The sequence below is a fragment of the Elephas maximus genome, chromosome 10, assembly GCF_024166365.1.
Source record: "Elephas maximus indicus isolate mEleMax1 chromosome 10, mEleMax1 primary haplotype, whole genome shotgun sequence".
NCBI classification, from domain to species: Eukaryota; Metazoa; Chordata; class Mammalia; order Proboscidea; family Elephantidae; genus Elephas; species Elephas maximus.
Window position 1 is genome coordinate 31,343,504 of NC_064828.1, and position 22,411 is coordinate 31,365,914.

At 50.0% G+C, this 22,411-nt stretch overlaps 3 protein-coding genes across 6 annotated transcripts; 1 reads left to right on the top strand and 2 right to left on the bottom strand.

Annotated features, from left to right (window-relative positions):
- Nucleotides 1-1,404: 1,404 nt before the first annotated feature.
- NDRG2 (NDRG family member 2) lies at nt 1,405-10,299 on the bottom strand. Of its 4 annotated transcripts, none has more exons than XM_049898635.1 (16): nt 10,261-10,299; nt 8,642-8,697; nt 7,918-7,998; nt 6,698-6,803; nt 6,338-6,458; nt 6,091-6,153; nt 5,139-5,199; nt 4,862-4,948; nt 4,568-4,624; nt 4,289-4,392; nt 3,786-3,830; nt 3,438-3,489; nt 3,130-3,177; nt 2,847-2,882; nt 2,617-2,668; nt 1,405-2,374 (listed from the first exon to the last, which is right to left on the bottom strand). In XM_049898635.1, the coding sequence occupies exons 3-16, from the start codon at nt 7,990-7,992 to the stop codon at nt 2,208-2,210; spliced, it is 1,074 nt and encodes a 357-aa protein (XP_049754592.1). In that variant the 5' UTR covers nt 7,993-7,998; nt 8,642-8,697; nt 10,261-10,299; the 3' UTR covers nt 1,405-2,207. The 4 variants fall into 4 exon arrangements, with proteins under 4 accessions (XP_049754592.1, XP_049754593.1, XP_049754590.1 ...); XM_049898636.1 differs by lacking the exon at nt 10,261-10,299 and adding an exon at nt 10,062-10,250; XM_049898633.1 differs by lacking the exon at nt 10,261-10,299 and adding an exon at nt 9,629-9,701.
- A 1,757-nt stretch (nt 10,300-12,056) lies between these two features.
- On the top strand, nt 12,057-16,347 carry TPPP2 (tubulin polymerization promoting protein family member 2). Its single transcript, XM_049897502.1, is given in 6 exon segments — nt 12,057-12,774; nt 14,133-14,267; nt 14,695-14,935; nt 15,217-15,244; nt 15,246-15,371; nt 16,147-16,347. Coding segments are annotated over 4 exon segments (528 nt in total). The 5' UTR covers nt 12,057-12,774; nt 14,133-14,267; nt 14,695-14,762.
- Nucleotides 16,348-18,475: 2,128 nt separating this feature from the next.
- On the bottom strand, nt 18,476-21,616 carry RNASE13 (ribonuclease A family member 13 (inactive)). The gene is made up of 2 exons (XM_049899229.1): nt 21,581-21,616; nt 18,476-18,942 (listed from the first exon to the last, which is right to left on the bottom strand). Exon 2 carries the CDS (start codon nt 18,935-18,937, stop codon nt 18,476-18,478), a length of 462 nt encoding a protein of 153 aa, XP_049755186.1. The 5' UTR covers nt 18,938-18,942; nt 21,581-21,616.
- Between the last annotated feature and the right edge of the window lie 795 nt (nt 21,617-22,411).

The following is a 22,411-nucleotide window of genomic DNA, read 5'->3' on the forward strand; positions in this document are numbered from 1 at the left end:
TACTAACACCACACGCACATATGTAATGCGCTCCCATTTCTGAAGATTACCTTGCTCTCTCTTTAGGCAAATGTGCAGACAAGACGTGCCTTCCCTCTCATAATGCACAACAGCTGTTATTGCCTGTAAATATTGTAGCTCTTTGCCTTTTCTAAGTTTTTCCTAGGGGCTAGTTGACCCCAATGATTCCAATTACGCCTTGTTTTCCTTACTGTGGTATTTAAGCACTCTTTGCTGTGTGCCCTGTATGTGGCCACTCTGGTTTAGGCAACCATCCAATAGCTCCACAACCCTGTGGTCACCCATCACCCTGCACCCATTATGACTCCAGCCTAAAAAAAAAAAACAAAAACAAAACCCACTGCCTTGGAGTCGATTCCGACTCTTAGTGACCCTATAGGACAGAGTACAACTGCCTCAAAGGGTTTCCAAGGAGCAGCTTTCAATTGGTGACCTTTTTGGTTAGCAGCTGAATGTTTAACCACTGCGCCACTAGGCTTCCTGGCCTATTACATTTAAAATAGTCTTGGTCCTATGGGATAGAGTGGTGAAATGCTCAAGACTCAAGAATGTATTCCATGCCCCACTTCTGTACCAGTCAGTGTGTCAGCTCTAGACATCAAGCTGCCTGTGGGGTTTCTATAAAGCAATCTGGCAAATGACCTTAGTAATATTCCATCCACAGTACCCTTGCCAATGATGCTACGAAGTGCCTTCTCATTTTTACTGTTGGGCTTCAAGAGCCCAAGGATCAGCCTGCAAAGTTGCAACATACCTGAAGTCCTCTGGATGGTAATTGTTCATATTTTTTTAAAAACTTCTCAAGAGAACCACAAAGTCTAATGTGCTCCAGATCTCTTGGATCCCCTGGGGGAGCAGGAATTCCCAAGAGGAAATCCTTTTTGCTGTGACCCTCCCTCCTGAAAGTCTTTAGCATGGAGTGAACTAGGAGCAGCCCAACCCTATAGTAACTGCATGAGCCCTGATCCATGGATTATGCTGAATCTATCTAAACAGAGTTTAGGTGACCCCTAGGAAGGATCCTGCAAGGTGGGCCGCAAGATGTTGTTTGGCACTTTAGTTGCTTGTCTATATTTCCTTCTCTAAAATCATGATGTTGGTGGCATCTCTGAAATCCTGTGGCATTTCTCAGAGATCCATAATCGATAAGGAACTCATCTAAGTGGCCCCTCTCTCCTGAGCTTGAAAATGTTGGCTATCAGACCCAAGAACAATACCTTTCTATTGGAACAGGGGTCAGTGACTTACATGATCACATTTTACAACGTGTCTATGCTACATCAGCCTTCTCTCGTGGCTTATGTCATTTTGAGAAGCGAGTGGGAGAAGTGGGCAGAGAGGGAAAGAGGCATGATGCAGGCATACCCAGACAAAGAATAACGGTGCTCAGATTCCTCTAGTTTATTGTTACAGCGGGAGTTGTGGGAGACAGGAGGGCACCCTCCACACATTTCCGTGTGGTCAGAGCCCCAGGGCAACCCTTCCCACCCCTATGCCAAGCCCCAAGCAGGCCGGCCCAAGCTTGACTCCTTCCCCCATCCCATGCTAGATGTACACTGACAGCTACCAAAGTTAGTGCAGCCAAATGGCCCCAGGCCCCCTTGTATTGCCCTAGCTCCAGTCCTTCCCCATACTCATTCTTTACCCACTACCTCCTATTCCAACTTCCTTTTCATACACTGGATGTTCCTATCACATCCTGAGGGCCACTAATCCACCAGCAAGCCTCCCCCTGAGACACATTCATTTGGGCCCATAATGAGAAGCCGTAACAGCTTTGGTGAATAGAGCCTCAGACCCAAGCTCCCTCCCCCTTGCAAATATGAGATAAGTAGGAAGAGTCTGTTGGAGGCACCATGGACAATAACAGCCTCTTATCCCTCACCTAAGGACACCTAGAACAGGGAGCGGGGATGAGTGCCCTCTCCACCCTATACCAAAATGGGGGGAGGTAGAGTAATTTAGGGGTCCGGGTCTGTAACAGATATTAGGGCATCTCTCCCAGGACCTGGAGGGAATCACAGGTTAGAGGTCAAGGTTAGGGTAGCAATCAAAGATCAAGGTTGTCTCCACATGTGATCTGCCCATCTTCCCTTGCTCACTCTGGCCCAGTGCCCTGATGCACCTCCCAGGTTAGCGCTAAGGGAGGTGAGGGCTGGGTCCCACACCAGGGCAGCAAGAGCCATTCAACAGGAGACCTCCATGGTGTGGCCCGGAAGCCCTGAAGGGAGAGTCCCAGACTCGCTGCTCTGGGACAGGGTTCGAGAACGGGAGCGGTTGCCATCAGTGGATGCTGCACTGGTCAGGGAGGCAGTGCGAGACCGGGAGAGGCGAGTCATACAGGAAGAGGCCACTGTGGAGAAAGAAGGATAACCAGGCAGTCAGAAAGGAGATGGGGAAGGAGGCTGGCAACTCAGAGTAGGGTGCATGGGTAGAGATGAGGGTTCTAACTAGGGCCAGGGGGACAATAAGCTTGACTTGGCAGATGGTGATGAGTCCAGGAATCAGTCTAAAATGGTCCAACCCCTTGGTTCCCATCCCTCCTCTTGTGCAGCAATCCCTTGTCCTCATGATGGCCTCTGACCCCATACTCACTGTAGCCCATGCCTTGCAGGAAGTACTTGAAGGCTTCAGTCAGCTTGCCTGGCTGTGGAAATATGATGAGAGGGATTCAGTGGGGTGAGGTTAGAAGCTAAGCTGGAGGCCAAGGTCATGGCACATGTGGGCATGAGGTATAAGGCAAAAGGAAGAGTTCAGTGCCACTAATATCCTATCCCACCTCCCCACTGCCCCCCCCCAATCCCATGGAAGGCAGGGATACTCACCTGAGTCAACTGGGGCTGACCTCCGGAGTCAGCCATCTGTTCAGAAGAGAGACACCCAGAAAGAATGACACACATGTAAAGAAATGAACCACACACAGGGTAGGACAAGGTCTCTCTTCCCTAGCTTCCTCACTCCAGCCCCTTGGTTTTTGATTTTTTTTTTTTTTTTTATCCCATTTGTTCCCATGCAGGGCTCTAGAAGCCTAGAAGCTGAATGTAGAAAGAATATAAGGGTGAGGACCTGGGGCAGGAGTCAAGCTGGGCACTGAGTAGGATTACTGACCTTGAGGAAAGAGGTCTGGGTGGGGTCCAGTTTTGAGTTACATTCCACCTAGAGTAAGTAGGGAGCTGAATGAACGAGGTCATACTCCCTCTGGCCCCTCCCCTCCAGTCCCTTTCCTACCAGCCCCCTACCATTCCCTGCTCCCCACTGCTCTGCACCCCCCTCCCCCCCGCCAGTAATCAAACTCTTCATTACCCAAAGTTACTCTTCTTGTTCCAAACGGAGCTTGGCCCCTGGCAAGATACCCCTCTGACCACCACACTAGGGATTCCAGCCCTCCCTCACCCACCCCAAACTTCCCTACTGACCACTGCATCTTCATGAGGTGCTTGGTCTCCTACCACCAGCATCACAGGGCACCTGAGGGCACAGTGTCGGGGAGGAGGCGGTGAACCCCTGGCACTCACTTACCTACCTCTTCCCAAAACAGCAGCTGGAAAAATGTCTGGCTCCAAAGAGGAAACAGTCTTCTGAAACCTACTGACCTCACCAAGAAGATTTAAAGGGGGGAGGCCTAGGGGTGATGATATGCTAAATAGGATTAGGTGGGAGATGACAAGGAAATTCCCTGGCAAGAGACCCTCTTTCTTGTAAGGGTATAAATACCTAGGGAAGATTCAGGGAATGGGGCATAGTTTTATCTCTTAAAGTCTTACTTGAGGGTGATATCACTTCCACGCTCAAAGTTCAGATCTCGGCGGCTAGAGAGGGGTTAAAAGAGGAGTGGAAATTTTAGGCAGGCAATGCTACGCATCGAGATGCAAACTATCTTCCCCATGAAAGTCTCTTCCTCCCAAAAATAGTGGTCCAATATTAGTGATTAAAAGTGGGAACCAAAAAAAAAAAAAGTGGGAACCAAAGGGGAAGGTGGCAAGCAGGCCCCAAGCACGACCCGGGTAGTGCCCCAGATCCTGATCAAAGGGCACTGAAGGGGCTGGAGGAGTAGAAAGACAGGAGATCATCTTACTTCTGAGAATCCAAAAGTCTAAAGGAGGTAAATGAGGTCTACCCTGGAGCTGCCCCAGCTGCACACTAAATTCTACCCTCCTTGTACATCGCGTGCTTCCCAGATTTTCCTCTCTTCCTCTGTGCCTCCCTGTGGCCCCAGTCACCGGTTCTACAGCGCTATCATGTGCGCCCACACACACTGCCCACTCACTTGTTGTAGCTGTTCCAGTACAGTTCAATGTTCTCCAGGTTGGGTGCATGCGTAACAATATTTCTATACTTTTGTACCAACTCGGAATTTCCAGACAGATCTTCCTGAAGCAGAGAAGAGGGAGGAAAATTAGGGATCGGAAGAGAAACCCAGAGATACCAGATGAGAGGAGGCAAGCCTTCTTCCTTGTTCAGATCCTGTCCCACCTAGGGCAGTCACTCCAAGCATTCAAGTCCCTCCTGGTCCCCTCTACTCCCTCCAGCTTCCACAACTACTTACCTGGCTGAAGAGATGTCCAAGGATCATCTCCGGAATGGAAGAGGTGAGGCCAGTTAGCTGTGAGGAAAGGGGCAGATGAGATATGACTCAGGGCATTATGGGAAGAAGAAACCCAGGCAGAGTGACCAGCCTCGTCTTGGTGGGTCCAATGACACAGCCTCACTTCTCTGCCCCATCACCACCTCCTTTTCTTCCTTTAAGTTCAGAGGCTATTCAGGTATGTTGATGAAGCTTAGGTGGACCCATACAAGAGGAATCCCCACCCTGGATCTCAGCACACAAGTCCCTCCAAACCTTGTGGGCTGCCCAGTCCATCCAACCCTTGGCATTGGGATCAATGTTGATGAGGACAAGGCCCTCAACTGTGTCTGGGTGGTTAAGCTGCGGGCAGGAGGGGAAACAGAGACAGGGCATGAGCTCCACTCCGTCTAGGACTCCCCTAGGGCCTACCTCCCCTCCCTCACACTTGCTTCCCCTCCCCAAACACACAGTAGTAAACGATACTGTCCTTATCAGTCTGCCACAGGCCCTGAACCCTCCTTTCCCTCTTCTGGGAGTTTTTATTTCTTACAGCATATCGCGACAGGACGTAGGCTCCAGCTCCAACACCAATTCCAATTATGGTAGAGAAACTGTGAGAGGGAAATGCATGCCTAATGGGCCCTGATGTCCAAGACCCGCTACAGTCCAGCCTCACCAAACTTCTCACCCTCCTTCCCAAGGCTGTGGGCACAAAGGATAGAAAGTGACCTTCCTTTGGGGAATGGTGAAAAAGGAAGATTCCAAGGAGCTAAAGACTGGCATTGGTAATCAATGTAGATCCCTGGAGTCTATCCTCAGCTCCCTCTTTGAGAGCTAGTATCTGGAAAAGAAACACCCATCCACCCACCCAACACAAGACACACTGTTTTCCTACATAGCTCTTTGCCATTCTCATTTTTCAGGAGCTAGTTCAACTTGTTTTGTTTTAGTTCCTGGTTCCTCTAGAGGAATGGGAAAAAGGGAACTTTAAGCAAGACGTGAAAGAGGACACAGCTTTAGTGAACAACAGGGAGAATGGGAGAAATGGCAAAGAGGTGAACCAGAACGGCACAGGGCTGTGGTTCCTAGGAAAAAAGCCAAGTCAAAAGTAGGACCCAAGAGTCACTAACACACACACACACACACCGGGCTCCCAGTTCCCCCAGGTGTGTGGGGGAAAGGGGAAGGATGAGACAGGTCTACCTGGTTCCTCAGGGATTGTATTACCCCATCCTCTTCCTCCTTTGCTTCCTGATCAGAGAAGCCCCTCCTTAGCCTGAAGCAAGGCCAAGCACTAAGGCTACTCTGCTGACTCCAGCCAATTTTCTAAACCTACTCCCTCTCCTCTCAGCAGCATTCAAGGTGGGAGCAGAGAGGAGGAAGGCTATATCTAGGCCAGAGACGAGAACTAGCCCAGGAACTATGGTGGGTTCAGGAGTTCCAAGGGTCTCCTTGTGTGGGAAAGGGGAAGTCTGGTTTGGAGGGGTCCCCAGGCTTCTCACTTTAAGTACTGCAGGATACAAGGGATCATGTCTGCAAGCTGATCCAGGGACGGGTACTGATATCTGGGGAAGATGAGAATGTTAAGAAAGATACCAACCTGTCCCCACTTCCCCCCACCTCAAAACACCCCACTCATCTTCTCCCCAGTCACCACTGCCCTCCATGCTTCCCTTCTCTCCCGGCTCAACCTTCCCCACACCGGCCCTGTGCCCCAGGCTGGTCACAGGATAAGGACCTAATTCTTACCCCAAAGGGAACACCGGAGCCCCTTCTTCCATTCCAGGGGCATCCACATGAACCCGCACAAAGTTCTGAATGATTTCCTGCATATCCCCAAACTGAAACAGGGGCTGGAAGCAGGTCTTATCTAAAGAGAACCCACATCACCCCAACAGGAGAGTCAGACAGGGAAAAGTGTCCCCTGGGTCAGAACCTACCCTTTTTCTGTCATGCCGCAGTCAGGCAAGGAGAGAGCTTCTCCTTGCTAAGCCAAATGGCTGCCTTCCTGCCCATACTGACCCCTCACCCTCACACTGGGTTCTTACCCTTCCCCTTCCCCCCAGCCTCTTCAGAGAAAGGAGTGGGAGGGGGAGTGAAGGTCCTTACAGTTGAGTCCCACATCATGGTAGGTGAGTATCGCTGGACGCTTGGGTTTGGGGGTGCCGTAGACAGTAAAAGTGACGGAGCCGTAAGGGGTCTCCACTGAGTGAGTCTGCAGGAAAACAGGTCACCATCAGGTAGGAGGAAAGCCTGGTAGTGCAGTGGTTAAGAGCTTGGCTGCTAACCCCCTCCTGAGAATTTGCACTTCTAACAAGTTCCCTGCAGAAAATTTGCATTTCTACCCCAGATATCCTGAATCAGAATCTAGGGTTTAACAAGACCCCCAGCTGATTCTTGGTGGTGTAGTGGTTAAGAGCTACAGCTGCTAACCAAAAGGTCAGCAGTTTGAATCCATAAGGTGCTCCTTGGAAACCATATGGGGCAGTTCTACTCTGTCCTATAGGGTCGCTCTGAGTCGGAATAGCCTCGACAGCAATGGATTTTTTTGGTTCAGCCGCTGATTCTTATGTATAACTTCCTGGGAATACTTGTTAAAAACGCAAATTCTCAACAGGGATACAAACAGGACCCAACCAGGTTCAGAGCCCTGCAAAAGTCATGGAGTTCGGGGGCTTGGGGGAGAGAAAGAGGAAAGGAAACAGTTAAAAATAGGGTCATCAAGAATTTAGTTTAGCAAAATATGACCATGGAATGAGTTTGTGGGTGCAAAACAGTAATGAAAGAGTGGAGAGAACCGGGAACTCTGAAAAGGAAAAGAAAGGAACAAGAGGGGAGAGATGGGGAAGGGAAAGGACTGGAATAGAAGGAAAGGAAGCAAAGAGAAGAGAAAGAGCCACGTAGGGGCCCTCTCTGGACTGGCGGAGAGGAGAGAACCCCTCTTCCCACCCTGGGACCACTCCAAGCTGTTACCTGTCCCTGGTCCAGGAGGATTCGGGCAGCTAACTCAGCCTCCTGGAGAGACACACACAGATAGACACACGCAGAAACACACAACCACAGAGAGTCACAGATGGAGAGACAGACAAAGAGAGACCAAAGACAGAAAGAGATTGACAAAAAGAGACATGGAAAGGATGAAGGTTAGTGTAGTGACAGGAAAGGGCCTGGACTCCCAATTGCAGTGGATGGGGAGAGAGACATAGGTAGAGCTGGAGAAAGTAGCGGAGTGGGTTAGAATGAGGTCAGTGGACGTGGGAAGGCAGGAGATAAAGGAGATGCTTGGCGGTCTGGAATTAGGCATGAAGAGTCGAAGGGTCTCTACTAACCTTGGCAGCCTTGGGCACCTGTCCTGGCAATAGCGGCTTCTCCTCTGTGATCTGCACCTCCTGCAGCTCCGCCATGGTGGCCTGGCAGGTTGAGACAACAAGAAGACTGGCGAAGGCTGCCTTCACCCCCACCACCCTCACGCCTCTCAGCACAATGCAGGGTGCAGAGGGGCCCAGGAGGCACCCTACTGCACACACGCAAACATTCCTGCCTCCAGCTCCATTTCCAGGCCGAGTGGAAGAGGGGCTGTGGAAAAGGAGTCTGGACACCACTTCTCTCCAGACTGGCCACCCCCACTGCTGCCCCCTCAATACCCTCATCCTGCATAGAAATACCAGGGTGGGGCAACCACACAGCTCAGGTTTCCCAGGCTATATTTAGGGGCCACCCCACACTACCAGTTAGATAGGGGGTAAAACTCATGGCTCAGGGACTGAGTATTCCAAAGATACCAAAGGACAGGGTATTGACTGTCACCTTCAGCTAAAGCCCCAGGGTCAGCAGCTCAAAGGGGAAGGGGCCAAAAAAGGCCAGAATATATGACCAAGGGTGGGAGGCATCTCTGTCCAGCCTACCCTGCCTCTCTTCCTCTCAAGGCACTCCCCCCTAACTGTGAATAAACAAGCAGACATTCCACATTAGCGGGGCTGGTGAGGAGCAGAACACCTGTGCAGACCCTCAGAGGGAGAAGACAGAAGCCCAGGGGTGGGGTCACTTACTGACCTCCTATTGGCTGGATGCAGTGCGGTTAGGGGTCAGGGTTCTTCTGGCTCTGGGGTCTGTGAAAACAGCAATAAGGTAAATGACATGGAAGCCAGAGCCTGGGTCTTTTAGGGACAGAGCGCCTCAGCCCTAACCCAGACTCCCGGGGTCACTAACCCTCCCCCGGGTCACTAACCCTCCCCAATCTCTGCCACAGGGGTCCAGAGAACACTCATCCCTAAGCTTCAACGAGAATCAATACAGGCCAGAGGGGCCTGCAGGCAGAGAGCAGGTTTATCAGTCCCGGCTGGGGGTGGAGAGAAGGAAGTGCTGATGTGGAGGGAAGAGCGTGGCTTGTCAGAACCTCTGGATTCCCAACTCTGTCGCCACCAGTGTGACCTTGGCCCAGTCAGTAACGACTCTTGCCTCAGTTTCCTATCTGCAAACTAGAAGGGGGGGCGAGGAGATCCCCAGGATTTTTGACAGTTCTCGGGTGAGATGAGGTAGCAAAGCATGGCTGTTTCCCTCCACCATTTAATAACAAACAAAAAAGCCTCGTGTCGCTTCAGTCCTCCACCTAATCTAGTCTCCGTGTAGGTTCTGCAAGTGGAGAAACGGGGACGGGAAGGGGGAGAACAGTCCCACAAGCTCCTTCCAACCTCCCCCGACGGCCCGCGGTGGCCGAGCGCCAGCTGGGAAGGGATGGGTGGAAGGGATGGGACCAAACGGGCCGGTATGAATCTGCACACGCTGCCAGTCTGCGTGGGGACCGACCGACAGCCTCGCGCGCCTGGCGCCGAGTGACCTGGACGCTCGACCCAGCCTCGCGCCCGCCCCAAACACGCTCCACGGCTCCCCGAGCCTCCGCCTTTGTGCGCAGCGGCCGAGCGCAGGCTCCCTGCTGGCCCCTGCCCCCGAGCCGTCAGCCCGGGCTATCAGGATCAAAGGGCCCCCGGGCCGGGCCGGCGCCGCGCAGGCCCCACGGCCCCTCGCTGCCCCTCCCCCTACCTGCTGCCGCCGCGGCCGCTTCCACCTTCACTTGCCTTTGACTCTCCGGCCCGCCCCGGCTCGGACTCCCCATAGACCCGCCCCCGGCCCGCCCCGGCCCGCCCACCCGCCCACAGCTCCCGGCAGACCCGCCCCGGACCCCTGTAAACACGCCCCCCTTTACTCCGCCTCGGGCGGCCTGCGGCTCCGGGTGGGGCGGTGCTGGGGCGCGAGGGAACTCAGGAAAGCTTGCAGCCTGCGCTCGCGCTTCCCCACAACATCCGCCCCAAGGGGACGGTGGGCGCTGTGCAGGAATCCCTCAGCCCTGCGGAGAATCCCCCCACGCCCACCCCTCAACACAGCCCCAGCCGTGACCTGGATCTGCCTGTCTCACTCTAGCTCTTTCCCTCGCCCCCAGACTCAGGGGTAGAGGCGGAGAGGTGGGGAGACAAACCCAGGCTGCTAACACCCAAAGATTTCGACTCCGCCCGCCCGGAAACAGAGAACTTGGTTAAGGAAAGAGGAGGTGGACGGGAATCTCGGCAGAGGAGGCGGGGGTCTCGCCCGCTGGGAGGGGCAGGTGTGCCAGCGGCGGGTGCAGGGGCGTCGACGATGCGGGTGCTCCGACTCCGGGGCGCCCAGGGTCCTGGTACCTCCTCTCTGCTGCGTCTCGACGCCTGCTCTGAGAGAAGTTGGAAAACAAGGCGGGGGGGCGAGGAGCGCGGGGGGCCGCTATAAATAGAGGGAGATCTCAGGCAGGGTGGGGGGGGGAGGATGGCCAACGGGGACTCCCGGGTCAAGGCCCCAAGGGGGGGTGGAGGAGGGGCCGGGGACCCCCAAGGACTCTGACTCCTGGGTAAACAGGCGCAGGGGCGGGGTTAGCCATGAGGGGGTGGAGTGGGGGTTTGGGGAGGACGCAGTGTCCCGGGCTGGGACCCAAGAGACCCTGTGGCTTTGGCGCTAACCCCTCCCAATCCGGCGCAGAGAAGGAGGGCGAGACCAGCTTGGCCTGGCTGAATTGCAATGCCCAGACGATCGTGTCTTAGGGACCGCCGTGTCTCTCCGTGCCTGCCTGGGTGGTTTGCCATCCCAGTCTCCTCACTGGCCCTGTGCCCCTCAGAGAAAGACCACCTGGAATGGGATGGCTGAGGTGGCTACGGGCATTCAAAGTTGTCTTAGGCAAAAGGAAATCAGATTGAATTCCTTCCCACCTGCCCCCTTCTGCCTCCGCGCTCCCCCCAGCGACAGGATCCCAGCCCCCCTCCCCCCCCGTCCCTCTTCAGCCTGGTTCCTAAGTTGCCATTTTGGGGGCTGGGCATCTAGCCAGTTCGGAACAATGGCCAATGGAACTGGGGCTGCCAACTGCAACGCCTGCACAGACTGCCCCCCCAAGACCCCCAAATTGCCCTCCCCCCCTGCCTGGGAACCGCCACCCGCAACACTCCCCCCGTCCAAGGAACATCAATGCCCCTTTCATCCCCACTTGGCAGAGTCTATTGGAAAGAAGGAGGGGCCAAGAGGGAGGCGGTGACCCAGAGTAGGAGAACTGGTCAGATCAAACTCAGCCTTCAACTCCCCCAAATCTGAAGGGCCTCTTACATTCCTCAATTTTCCTCTATTGCTTTCCCCCACTTCCTCCATAACTATTTCCCTTATAAACTGGCACAGAAGCGGGCGTCTTGGCTCCTCTAGCTCCTTCATGCCTCTGGATCCCTGTTTAACACTCTCCTGGACAGGGAAAAGCCTGCTGGAATTAGGAACGTAGTAAAGATCCATAGGAAAAGAGAGAGATTTCAAAAGCTCTAGTGGAACTGGGGAAGAAAGAGAGTCTAGAGAACTTTTGCCTGCAGCTTTCTCTGAAGTGTCTGAAGTAGTCTTACTTGGAGTGGTGGAGGGAGGGAGACCTGGAGGTTCCAGCATCTAAATTAGTCTCTGGGTCAGGATGACTCAGGGGGAACCTGATAAGGGGCCTGAGCAGGGGCCTGGGGCAGGGAGGAGGTGGGAAATTTCCACTGGGATCTGTTTGCTTCCTAGGCCTAAGGGCCCCGGGCCTCTGAAGGCAGAAGTGAGGCTGGTTCTGTCTAAGATATGGTTCCTCCTTCTCAGGGGAGCTCCTGGCCCTGGTCCTGGTCCTGGCCCTGGTGTAAATGGCCCAACTTCCCATGGGCCAGAAGCAGAGTCAAACTATACCTTCAATTAAGCAGCACTGTTAAGTACCTGCTGTGTGCAAGTCACTGTGTAGATGATATGAGGAATTTAAGGAAGTGTTAAAGTCTAGCCATACCCTCTCTGGAAATTATGAATCACACTGTTGAGGGGAGGTATAAACACAGAGAAAATGAAGAAAAATGATGTATATATATATATATATATAAAAGATCAATCGTTTAGACAATAAGTCTTACTATAGCAGTAGTTTCTCACCCTTTTCAAGTAGGAGATCAGTGATTTCTCTGCCTATGTGATGGCATTAGTATTTCCTGACTGAGAAAACACCTAAAGACAAATGATGAATTCAGCCATACTTTGAAACAAGTTTGTACAGTACTCTGAGAATCACAACTGTATATATAGTAAGAGCTACTTGTGCAAGACATGTTCTTTACTCAGTTGATGATTAATGCTCTGTGTACATATGGATTCCAGGACCCCATCAATAATTCAGAAACCTTCCCCTAGGAGGCCTCAGACCACAGGTTGGGAACCATTATCTGACTATAATTCAGAGGAGGAAAGGGCTCTGTTCATAGAGTGAATCACCCTATGAGGAGTGCACCCATGGAATATTTGAGTAGAGGAAGGGGCTTTCTATCCAGGCTGAGAGAGAGCATGAGGGAAAGTATGAAGGTAGAAATACACAAATTACTGTGAAGAACTGAATACTGGCTAAAAAAAAAAATACTACTATGTGTAAAATGCTTCCCGTGTATCATCCCCCAATTCTGTAAAAGTATTTTCCCTGTTGTACAGATGAGGAAACTGAAGCTCCGAGATATTTAGTGACTTTCCCAAGACCACTCAGCTAGCAAATGACAAAAGATTCAAATCCCCACCCAGATCCATTCCACTCCAAGAACTATGCTCTTTCCACTACCAGGTAGCCTCTCAAGAGTATGATGATTATGCCATTATGGCCCACGGAGAGCTGAAGAATAATTTGGTGAGAGGTGGGTGATATTTGGTAAGGTAGATTTGGGCTAAATTGTGTAGGTCCTTGAATGCCAGGCGAAAAGTTTTGGCAATGAAGAGCCATAGAACATTCCCAAGCAGGAGTAATGCGTAGAAAAAAACAGTTTTGTGAAAATTAATCTGCTTATGCAGTGGGTGGGGGTAAAGTATTAGACTTGAGGAAGAAGCCATTTAGAAGCTAGGGTAGTCATCCAGACATGAGATGACAAGGACTTGAAAAAGGGTGGAAGCAATAGGAGTGGAAAGAAAACAATGCATTTGTAAGACAAGGTAAAAAACATTTAATAAGAATTGGTGACTGATTAGATAGGATGAGAGTCACCAACCTAGTTACTTCATTTTAGTATCCCTGAAGTTCGTCCATCTATAGGACCTCTGGCCAGAGAAAAGCCCAAAGAAAGAAACCCCTAAAAAATACCCTTGATGTGCATAGAAACCTATCTAGAAGAGTTCAGTCTGAGACTCATCCTGGCCCCTGTCACCCTGACCTACCCAGATTTGCAACACTCCAAGGTCCGTGCTCTACTTACTGGCTAGTGGAAAAAGCATTGTCCTTGGAGTAGAATGGATCTGGGTGGGAATTTGAATCTTAGATATGCCATTGTCAATGTTGGAAGCTGTCATGAATTGAATCCTTTCCTCCAAAAATATGTGTCAACTTGGTTAGGCCACGATTCCCAGTATTGTGTGGTTGTCCTCCATTTTGTGATTGATGTAATTTTCCTATGTGTTGTGAATCCTAATCTCTGCCTATGGTTAACGAGGCAGGCGAGATTAGATTATGTTAAAGAGGATTAGGGTGGAGGATAACATCCTTACTCAGGACACAAACCTGATCCAATGTAAAGGGAGTTTCCCTGGGATGTGGCCTGCATCAGGTTTTATTTTACAAGGAATAAAGAGAAAGGGAAGTAAGCAGAGAGTTGGGGACCTTATACTAGCAAGAAAGCAGTGCTGGGAACAGAGCCCATACTTTGGCTCTGCTCCTGAGAAGCTCCTTGACCAGGGGAAGATTGATGACAAGGATCTTCCTCCAGAGCCAGCAGAGAGAAAATTTTCCCCTGGAGAAGACGCCCTGAATTTGGACTTTTAGTCTACTAGACTGCGAGAGAATAAACTTCCATTTGTTGAAACCATCCACTTGTGGTATTTCTGTTATAGCAGCACTAGATGACTAAGACAGAAGCCATTTAATGATCCTGTTGAGGTTGATCTGCCAAAGCCAGTGGAATTCTCCATGTTGGTCGCTATCCCTGGGCCTGGAGACTAGGAAAGAGGGCAATGTTGGACTCATGGCCATCTGTTTGCATTAACCCCTTCCCTGGGCTCTCCTCAGCTTTTGTTTTGGACCAGATCATAAGGAATCGAACCAGGGCCCAGAGCACTGGTAAACTGGGCTGGAATGATGAGGGAAGTTTGACCATCTAGAAATGTCCTAAGGTTTACCAGCTTGTTCAGTGCAGCAAGTAAGGTAAGGAGACCAAAAGCCCCCTCCCCCAAAGATGAGGGGTGTAGCTGGGACAAGAAGTGATGTTACATAAACACTGCCAAGGTCTTAGAAGCTTGCCTCTCCTCCCCTTTCTGTCTTCCCTTTGCCAGTCTCCCCACCCAGCTGACTCCCACATATTTGTACACACACGCATACAAAGGCTGGGAAGGGTCAGGCATCATCAAGGCACTCTTAAGTACACAAAAGTGGTGGGGAAGAGGGACAGGTGGTGATGAGTTTTCAGTTTGTAGCATCCAGACACTAATAACCCTACTATTGGGAAGCGGAAACTGATGCTATAGCTGGGGTAGGTAGGATGGGGAGTGAGGGAGAAGAGGGTAGAGAGAACAGGGAGGGGGAGGTCTATTCCCTTCGCTGATTCTGATTTTATCTTAACCCTCATCCTCAGTCCTCTCTTCCCCTCCTCCCTTACCCCCTAGCCTACCCCTTACTGTCCTCCCCTGCCTCCAGTTGACCATGGCATCAGAAGCAGGGAAAACATTCCAGCGGTTTGTTCTCTTTGGAGACTCATCAACCAGTGGTACAGAAATGAACAACAAGAATTTCTCCAAGCTATGGAAAGACTGTGGCATCATGGATGGCAAGATGGTCACCTCTACTGATGTGGACATCGGGTTTAGCAAAGTCAAGTAAAGGACCAATGAAGCACAGGCATGAAAGGGAAGTAAGGAGGCGGGAGGCAGGGAGGAGAGAATGAGCAAGGTAGTGGAACATGGAAGGGTTCATGTGCGGAACATTGGTAGTAGGCCTGCTGAGCACACACTGGATACCTGGCGCTGTACTATTTCCTGTCCTCTAGAAACCCAGTGATAGGACTGAAGAAGCCAAATCTAACTAAGGGAAGGATTGGACCTTGGAAGGTAAATAGGTTCATGTTCCAGAGTTCTTAAACTTTTGTCTGCCTGCCCAGGGCCAAGAATGCTTGAACCATCGCATTCTGCACAGTTGCAGTTGACAATGAAGGAGCTGGGCCAGAAGTGGTTCAAAGGGAAGAACCCAGATGAAACCCTGGACAACATTTATAAATTCATGGAGGGCAAGGATCCAAGCACTACTGGCATTATTGTGAGTAAAATTCTTCTTCCCTAACCCTTAGCCCTACTTCCCTAAATCCCTGCTGCCCCAGTCTTCCCTCTCACCCTTAAATGTCCCTAACCCTGCCAACAGCATAACTATAGGGAGACAGGACAAAAAGCCTCTTGAACACCGTTGGTGTTGGGACAGACTAGAAATCATCTAGTCATTTCAGAGGTGAGGAACCTGTGGTCCAAAAAGGAGAAATGACTTACCCAAGGTCCATAGCTATTTTAATAGAATTTAGACTCATTCCCAAAGCTCTAGTATCTGAGTTCAAGCAACTAGGGCTTGGTGGCTTTGCGGACACACAGAATGCAGGACTTAATGTTTGATCTCCACTCCTTTTTCTGTTCTTAGAACAAGATCTAATCTCTGACCTCCTGGCTCCCTCACCCTCTATTCTACTAAAAGCTCTTTATGTTCCAGGTTTCAAATAGGGCCTTCCCAGTAAGAGGGACCTTGCATATTGGGTCTGGGGTTGAAGTCCTTTGTCAGTAGCCTCATCAAAATAACTCTTCTGGAAACAGAAAAATCTACCCTCCCTCCTCCCACATACCCCACACATTCCCATAAACCAGACTCCCTCTCCCTCATGAGTGGATGGCTCTTGCCCCAGCTGCATCTGGGCACTAAGAAAGCAGCACTACGCCAGAAGCAGAGCAAGAGCACAGAGTACCAGCAGTATCTAAGCCTGTCTTTAGGAAAATGGTGTGTGATAGTGGAGGGGAGGGAAGAGGGCACAAACCAATCCCCCGATTTGCAGAAAGCAATAACGGTAGACAGGGTGGACCAGCTGACAGATGCCAGCAAATACACTGGCTTCCACAGGGAATGCTTTGATGAGAGTGGCAAAGGCAAGGGCCTTGCAGAATGGGAAGAGGTGACTGAAACTCAGGCTATGTTGAGTGCCTACAAGGCTGCTGGCACCTATGATAAGAACAAGTAGAAAGGAGCCTCATCTTAGCCTGCCAGTTCCTGACCCTCTGTCTTCAACACAAGAGAGCATGGGAAACAATAAACATCTGTGTGTGCAGCAGCTAAGGACTCCTGTCTCCCTTTAGCATGTGGAATAGATGGGCCCATTGGTATAGAAAGAGGGAGAAGAGAGAAGCCTCAGCATTTCCAGCCACCTCCCTTCTCAGCTTTGTACCTCCCAGCCATAAATTAGCATTTCCCTCAACAGTTACTTCTAAGAATGGGACTGGGGGATATATTCAGAGATAAGACATGAGCCAGTTGTAGAGACAGAAGTATTTGCTACTTGTGTTCACACATTGCTGGTACCCACCCCTTCTACCTACCAAAAAACAAAAAAAAAAAACAAACCCAGTGCCATCGAGTCAATTCCAACTCATAGCGACCCTATAGGACAGAGTAGACCTGTCCCATAGAGTTTCCAAGGAATGCCTGGTGAATTTGAACTGCTGACACTTTGGTTAGCAGCGGTAGCACTTAATCACTACACCATCAGTGTTTCCCTACCTACCAAAAGGGAAATTCCTGATTTGACATATTGTTGTTAGGTGCCCTTCAGTCAGCCCTGACTCATAGCTACCCTATGGATAACAGAATGAAATGTTGCCCAGTCCTGTGGTATCTTCATGATTGTTGCTGTGTTTGAATCCATTGCTTTAGCTATTGTATCAGTCCATCTCATTGAGGGTTTCCCTCCTTTTACTGCCTTCTACTTTACCAATCATAATGTCCTTTTATGTGATTGGTCTTTCCTGATAATGTGTCCAAGATAAGCAAGCCAAAGTCTTACCATACCACCTACTGGACCTTTGCCTGTCCCTCCACCTTCCTTATTTGTTGCAATCCAGGTTTTGTTGAAGGAATAAGTAGAAATCAACTAGAGGGAGTCAAGGATCTACTCAGTCTGACTCCTATTATGATTTTACCCTAGAGCTAGGGAGAAGGGAGAATCTGCTTTCAGCATCCAGCCCAGAACTGAGTTTTACCCCACTGCACATTCATCATGGTATACACAGAGCAGAAGACCTTACTGACTGCTAAGGGTAGCCCTGGAAGATGGCCAAAGGTGGTGGCCTCCATGCCTCCAAGAGTAGTGGTCCTGGTTCATTGAGAAAAAAAAATTAAATCAGAACTGAGTTAGATGTGTATTTTTTAGCTTTTTATTTTGAGATGGTTATATATTTACAGGGAGTTGCAAAAATAGTACAGAGAGGTCCCATGTACCCTTCATTCCATTTCTCCCAATGATTATATCTTGCATAACTCAGATGTGCTTTTAAAACTTTATGTGACTACGGCTAGGCTCACCTCGTCCCCTGTCTTGTCAGTCACAGAATCTAAGTTTAGGGAATATTGAGAGGAGCTACTGGAAGGAAAAGAAAAGTAGGAAACTTTAGGGGATTGGGCTAGAGACCATAACTTGAAATTCCAGTGAGCCAAAGTGAGAAGAATGGAAGGAAAAGAGGTTAGAAAAAGGAAGACAGGGAGACTAAGAATGTTGGGGAAAGGCATGCTGGACTCCATAGTAGGGAGGGAGGCAGGACAGGTTACATAAAAGGGAGAATCAACTGGGAACTGAGGGGAGTTCTGGGGAAATGAGGCTAAAATATGTCTCAGGGAGGTTCCTATAGCTAGAAGTTCCCACTGTGTAGGTAAGTGAGAGGGAAAGTTACAGGGATGTGGGGGAAGACTGAGAAAAGAAGGTTGATAAGGATGTGGAGGTGAGATGCAGAAGCTGGGTGCTTGTTGCCATGGTGTGAGTTGAGGCCCTGGGCCTCCATCCAGGATTCAGGGTCTGGCCCAGGGGATGGACAGTCATTGCCAATTGGACAGAGTCAGCTCATTGGTGGTAAAACTGTCCCTGGAAGAAGGAGAATTGGGGGCAAAGAGGTGCTATAAACAAGTTGGAAAGAGCCTAGTGGACAGTATGACTTTGGATGGTGGCCAAAACTTTGAACATTTTCCCTGCCTATCTAGTCTCTTGGGAGAAAAGGACACTGCCTGTCTAGGAAGTCAGGAAGGAAGACTTGTGCCAGGGATCAGTGTTTTGGGAATAGGAAAAGGCTAGCTGTTAGAGGCAGAGATGGGGGGTGGTTCAGAATTAAAGCTCCCCTTCCCTAGAAGAGGCCAATGATATCTACTGGATCAGCATCATACTTGCGGGAACAGAGCAGGTAGAGCTTTTGGTTGGTTAGGGTGGTATTGTAGTAGCAGCTGGTAGGCGGCTGTTTGTCCGACAGTTTGCAGATCGTGAGGGGGAAGGAGTCCTTAGTTAATGTGCAGTAGTGGTTGTAGTTCTCACAGAAGTTCTCACTATGCTTGCAGTACTTCCGGATGGATTTAAAGGGGACATGTACCAAGTAATGGATCTTTGGACAATCCCAGTTTTGCATTCTGCCTCTCACATAGCTCATAATGCCATTACAGTAGCCCTGGAACTTGCTTGAGTACTCAACCCGGGGGAAGTCTATGAATAAGTGGTTGAAGTTCTTGATGGCACTCCACAGGTTGATACCCAGGACCAGAGCTGGTCCTAGAACAAGCTGGAGGAAAAGTAGCCGGGCCACAGCTGGTGCCATTCCTCCTGCTGACAAAATTAAGGTGATTAGAGGCAGGGATAGGCCTGTCTGTCCCTTCCCAGAGCCTCCAGCATCCCCAGCCTTCCCTTTGTTCCTTTCCCTATACTCTTGAGAGCTGGAAGGTACCTCGGAGATCATCCAGCCTAGGTCATCATGACCCAGAGAGAGAAGACACTTGCCCAAGGCCACCCAGCTGGTCAGCTACTTTCAGCCATTTCCCCTCCTCCCTTGGTGCACCTCAGGGACTCAGCCTCACCCAGTCTGTAACACTTGCAGAATCAGAGATCCACTGGTTCTTGGATGAGAGACTCTTTCCAACAATCCCTGGCCCCCCAGCCACTCCTTGTGGTAAAAAATACAGAGTGGATAGGAGAAATAGGGCAAGCTGGTGATTCCCTGACTGCTCAGGAGGAAGGACAGGAGCTGAAAGACCAACAGGGTTTGGGTAGGAGGGCTGAGGTCTTTACCAGAGGCCAAGGACAGCCCAGAGATAAGAAGAGGCTAGAAAGATTTCTGGATAAAGACCAGTCTGGGAGGAGAGAGTATCCCCTGAGATTGAGGAGCCCCTGTGTGCTGAGGAGGCTGAATGAGTGGTATCATCAGAACACTTAGTTCCAACTTCTTTGCCAGAAGTCCCCAAGTTCTTAGGCTTTCTTTGATGTTTTTTCTGGTCCGTAGGCCCTGCTCCCACTGAAAGGTGAGACAGAAAGCACTGACATGTTTCTGAGGAACGAAGTGCTTCTTACTCCCATCCCTCAGAGAACAGAGGGCCCATCACTCTCTCATCCCACTCACAGGAGCCCAGGAGACCATGTACGCAGAGGCTTCCCACAAGAGTGCTGGGCTTAGAATCAAAGACCTCTGTGTAGATTCCCCTGGAGAAGGTAGGCTTCACTGCAGTCCACCAATACGTCTCAAGGTAACCTCAAGCCCTGTAAGAGCACTCCTGGAAATCTATGCATGCTGACTCTGCAGTCGTAAACGTGGCAGATTGGGTTAGACACTGTAGCCTGGACTTCAGAAAGTCTGGGCCATCTGAGCCTGTCTTGACAGATTCTTGGCATTAGTTGGTCCTTGGGGAGTTTGTCATGCTGGGAAAAGGGTCTGACTCTCTTTTTCAGCCACATCTTCCCCTTCATCAGAGCCAAAAGGCTAGCTCCCTGAGACCTGACAGCCATCGTCTTTTACTTCTACAGGCTTCTCAGCCTTGTCCTCCTGTAGGTTGTTTTCCAGGTGTTAGGCTTCCTCTTAGGAGAGCCTTATCACCCTCACCCTGGAGAGTGGGAGAGAGGAGTCAGAAACCAAAACTGTGCGTGCTCCAAGGCCCACCATATGGCTCAAGAAGGGAAAGAAATGGGGCCACAGAGAGACTTAATATGTTCCTCACTTCTTTTTTTTTTTTTCTTCACTTCACAGGCCCCTGACATCACGAACTAGAGTCTAGAATTAAACCTAGCCTCCCCACAACTCCTTTCTCTTCCTATGTCTTCTATCTCAGTTTCCTCAGTTATCTATATGAGAAACCTGAGAGTGACTCCTCCCTCTTCCTAACTCCACATGTTGGGAGTCAGTATCGCATGCTGGTTAAGATCAAGGCTTTTGTATAAAACAGACCAGGAATTGAATCCTGGCTCTGCTGCTTGCATGATGTACCGTCAATCTAAGTTTACTAAACAACTAAAAGCTCCAATTTCTTCTTCTGTTAAATGGGGATAATATTTTATTGTTCATGGCAACTTCATGGCAGAGGCATCTTAAATAGGAAGAATTCATTAAGCTCGTATGTAATGAGCTTTGAGTTCAGTGCCTGGCACACAGTGAGTACTCAATATCAGCATGAGCTCAACAGTCATGAAACTCTGATAATCTTACTTAAAAATTTTCCGAAATCAGTCTCTTCCATTCCTATCTCTTCCCCCATTCAGGCTGTCCTGTCTCCTGGACATCACGTACTCTCCAACTCCAATAAATCCCCACTCAAATAGATCTTTTACACAACAGGTCAGAGTAAAAATGTAGTCCCCTCTTTTGCAATACCTTTTTGTTTCTTATAGGATATAATCCAAACTACATCTCATAGGACATAACACCTTTCATGATCTGGCCCCTGTTCATCTCTCCAATTGTCTCTCAATCCCTGCCTGCTTCCCACATTGAGCACCACCCTGCCTCCATGACCTTGCTATTGCTGTCTCCTTTGCTTGGAAAGCTTGCTCCTCCACTCCTTTTGCCTCCGTTACTTCCACCGAGCTAGCTCATATGAAGACAGCCCAGAGTTTTCCTGTTTAAGAAGCCTCTGCTTGGACGACTTTCCCAGTAAAGTGTGCACAGCCAACCAAGAGAGAGTAAGGCCCACATAGACAGGTGGCTCATCTATACCCTTCAGCCTGGTCTACAAGCCAACACCAAGTGGGAGCCCATGTGGAGGGTGGTCCCTGAATATGGCTGACTCAAGTTTTTGCTTTCAGAAAGCCTACCACGTTGTGGTCCCGACCTCAAATCATGGCACTTCTTCCCTACTGCCTCAAGGCTGCAGCTCCCCTAAGAAGAGAAGGGGACTTTTCATGCCTCTTGGTCTCCCTCTTTCTTCATTTCCCCTCCGCTTGCCACCATTCTTCACTCCCCCTACCCACCACCACTCACATTGAAGAGGAGCAAGTTCAGGACTTGGTATTGGATGACCTACTGAGCTTCTGTTTCCCCTACTGTAAAATGGGAAAATACCTTCCTGAACTCTTGAGGCTGCAATAAAATGAGACAGTGAGCATGAATATGCTTTTTAACCATTAAATAATATATAAATGGATAACCAGATATGGTCTCCTAGGTTCTATACCAACACAGTTTTTCCCCCCATTTTTTTCCCAACTGATTTTTGATACCTGCAAAGCCCCTTTTATTTCCCCAAACAAACTTAGAGGCCCCCATCACTGATCTCCCAATCTAGAGCTCCCTCGTAAAAATGGTGTGGGGGCAGCATCTGACCTCCTCTAATTTTACAAGGAGGAAAGAAAATCAAGATCAACAGCCCAAGGCTGACTCCTATGAGACAGAGGTCAGACATGCCTCCTCTCTCCACCATCTTTACCAATTCTGACACCAACTGTTCCTTCCATGGCATTCTCTACTTCTCCGCTGAGTTCAATAATTCGTTGCAATGGCTACACAGAATTCACAGACCATACTCACGATTATGGGGTTTATTAGGGAAGTAACAGGTTATAATTCAGGTTCAGGAATGCTCAGGATAGAGTTTTTCCATCAGGACAGCCTTTTCTCACTTGTGCATTAGGCACACCTCTCTCTGACCCCTCAGACTCTGCTCTGCTCGGGCAAGTGTTACAAAGTTCTTTGAGCTCTGCCCGTAAGTGCCCAGAGGCACCCAAGTATACCAGTGAGCCTCACACATAGGTGGTCAACCGTAGCTCTGTGAGTCAGCAAACCTAGCTCCACCAAGTGCCCGGAGGCACCCTA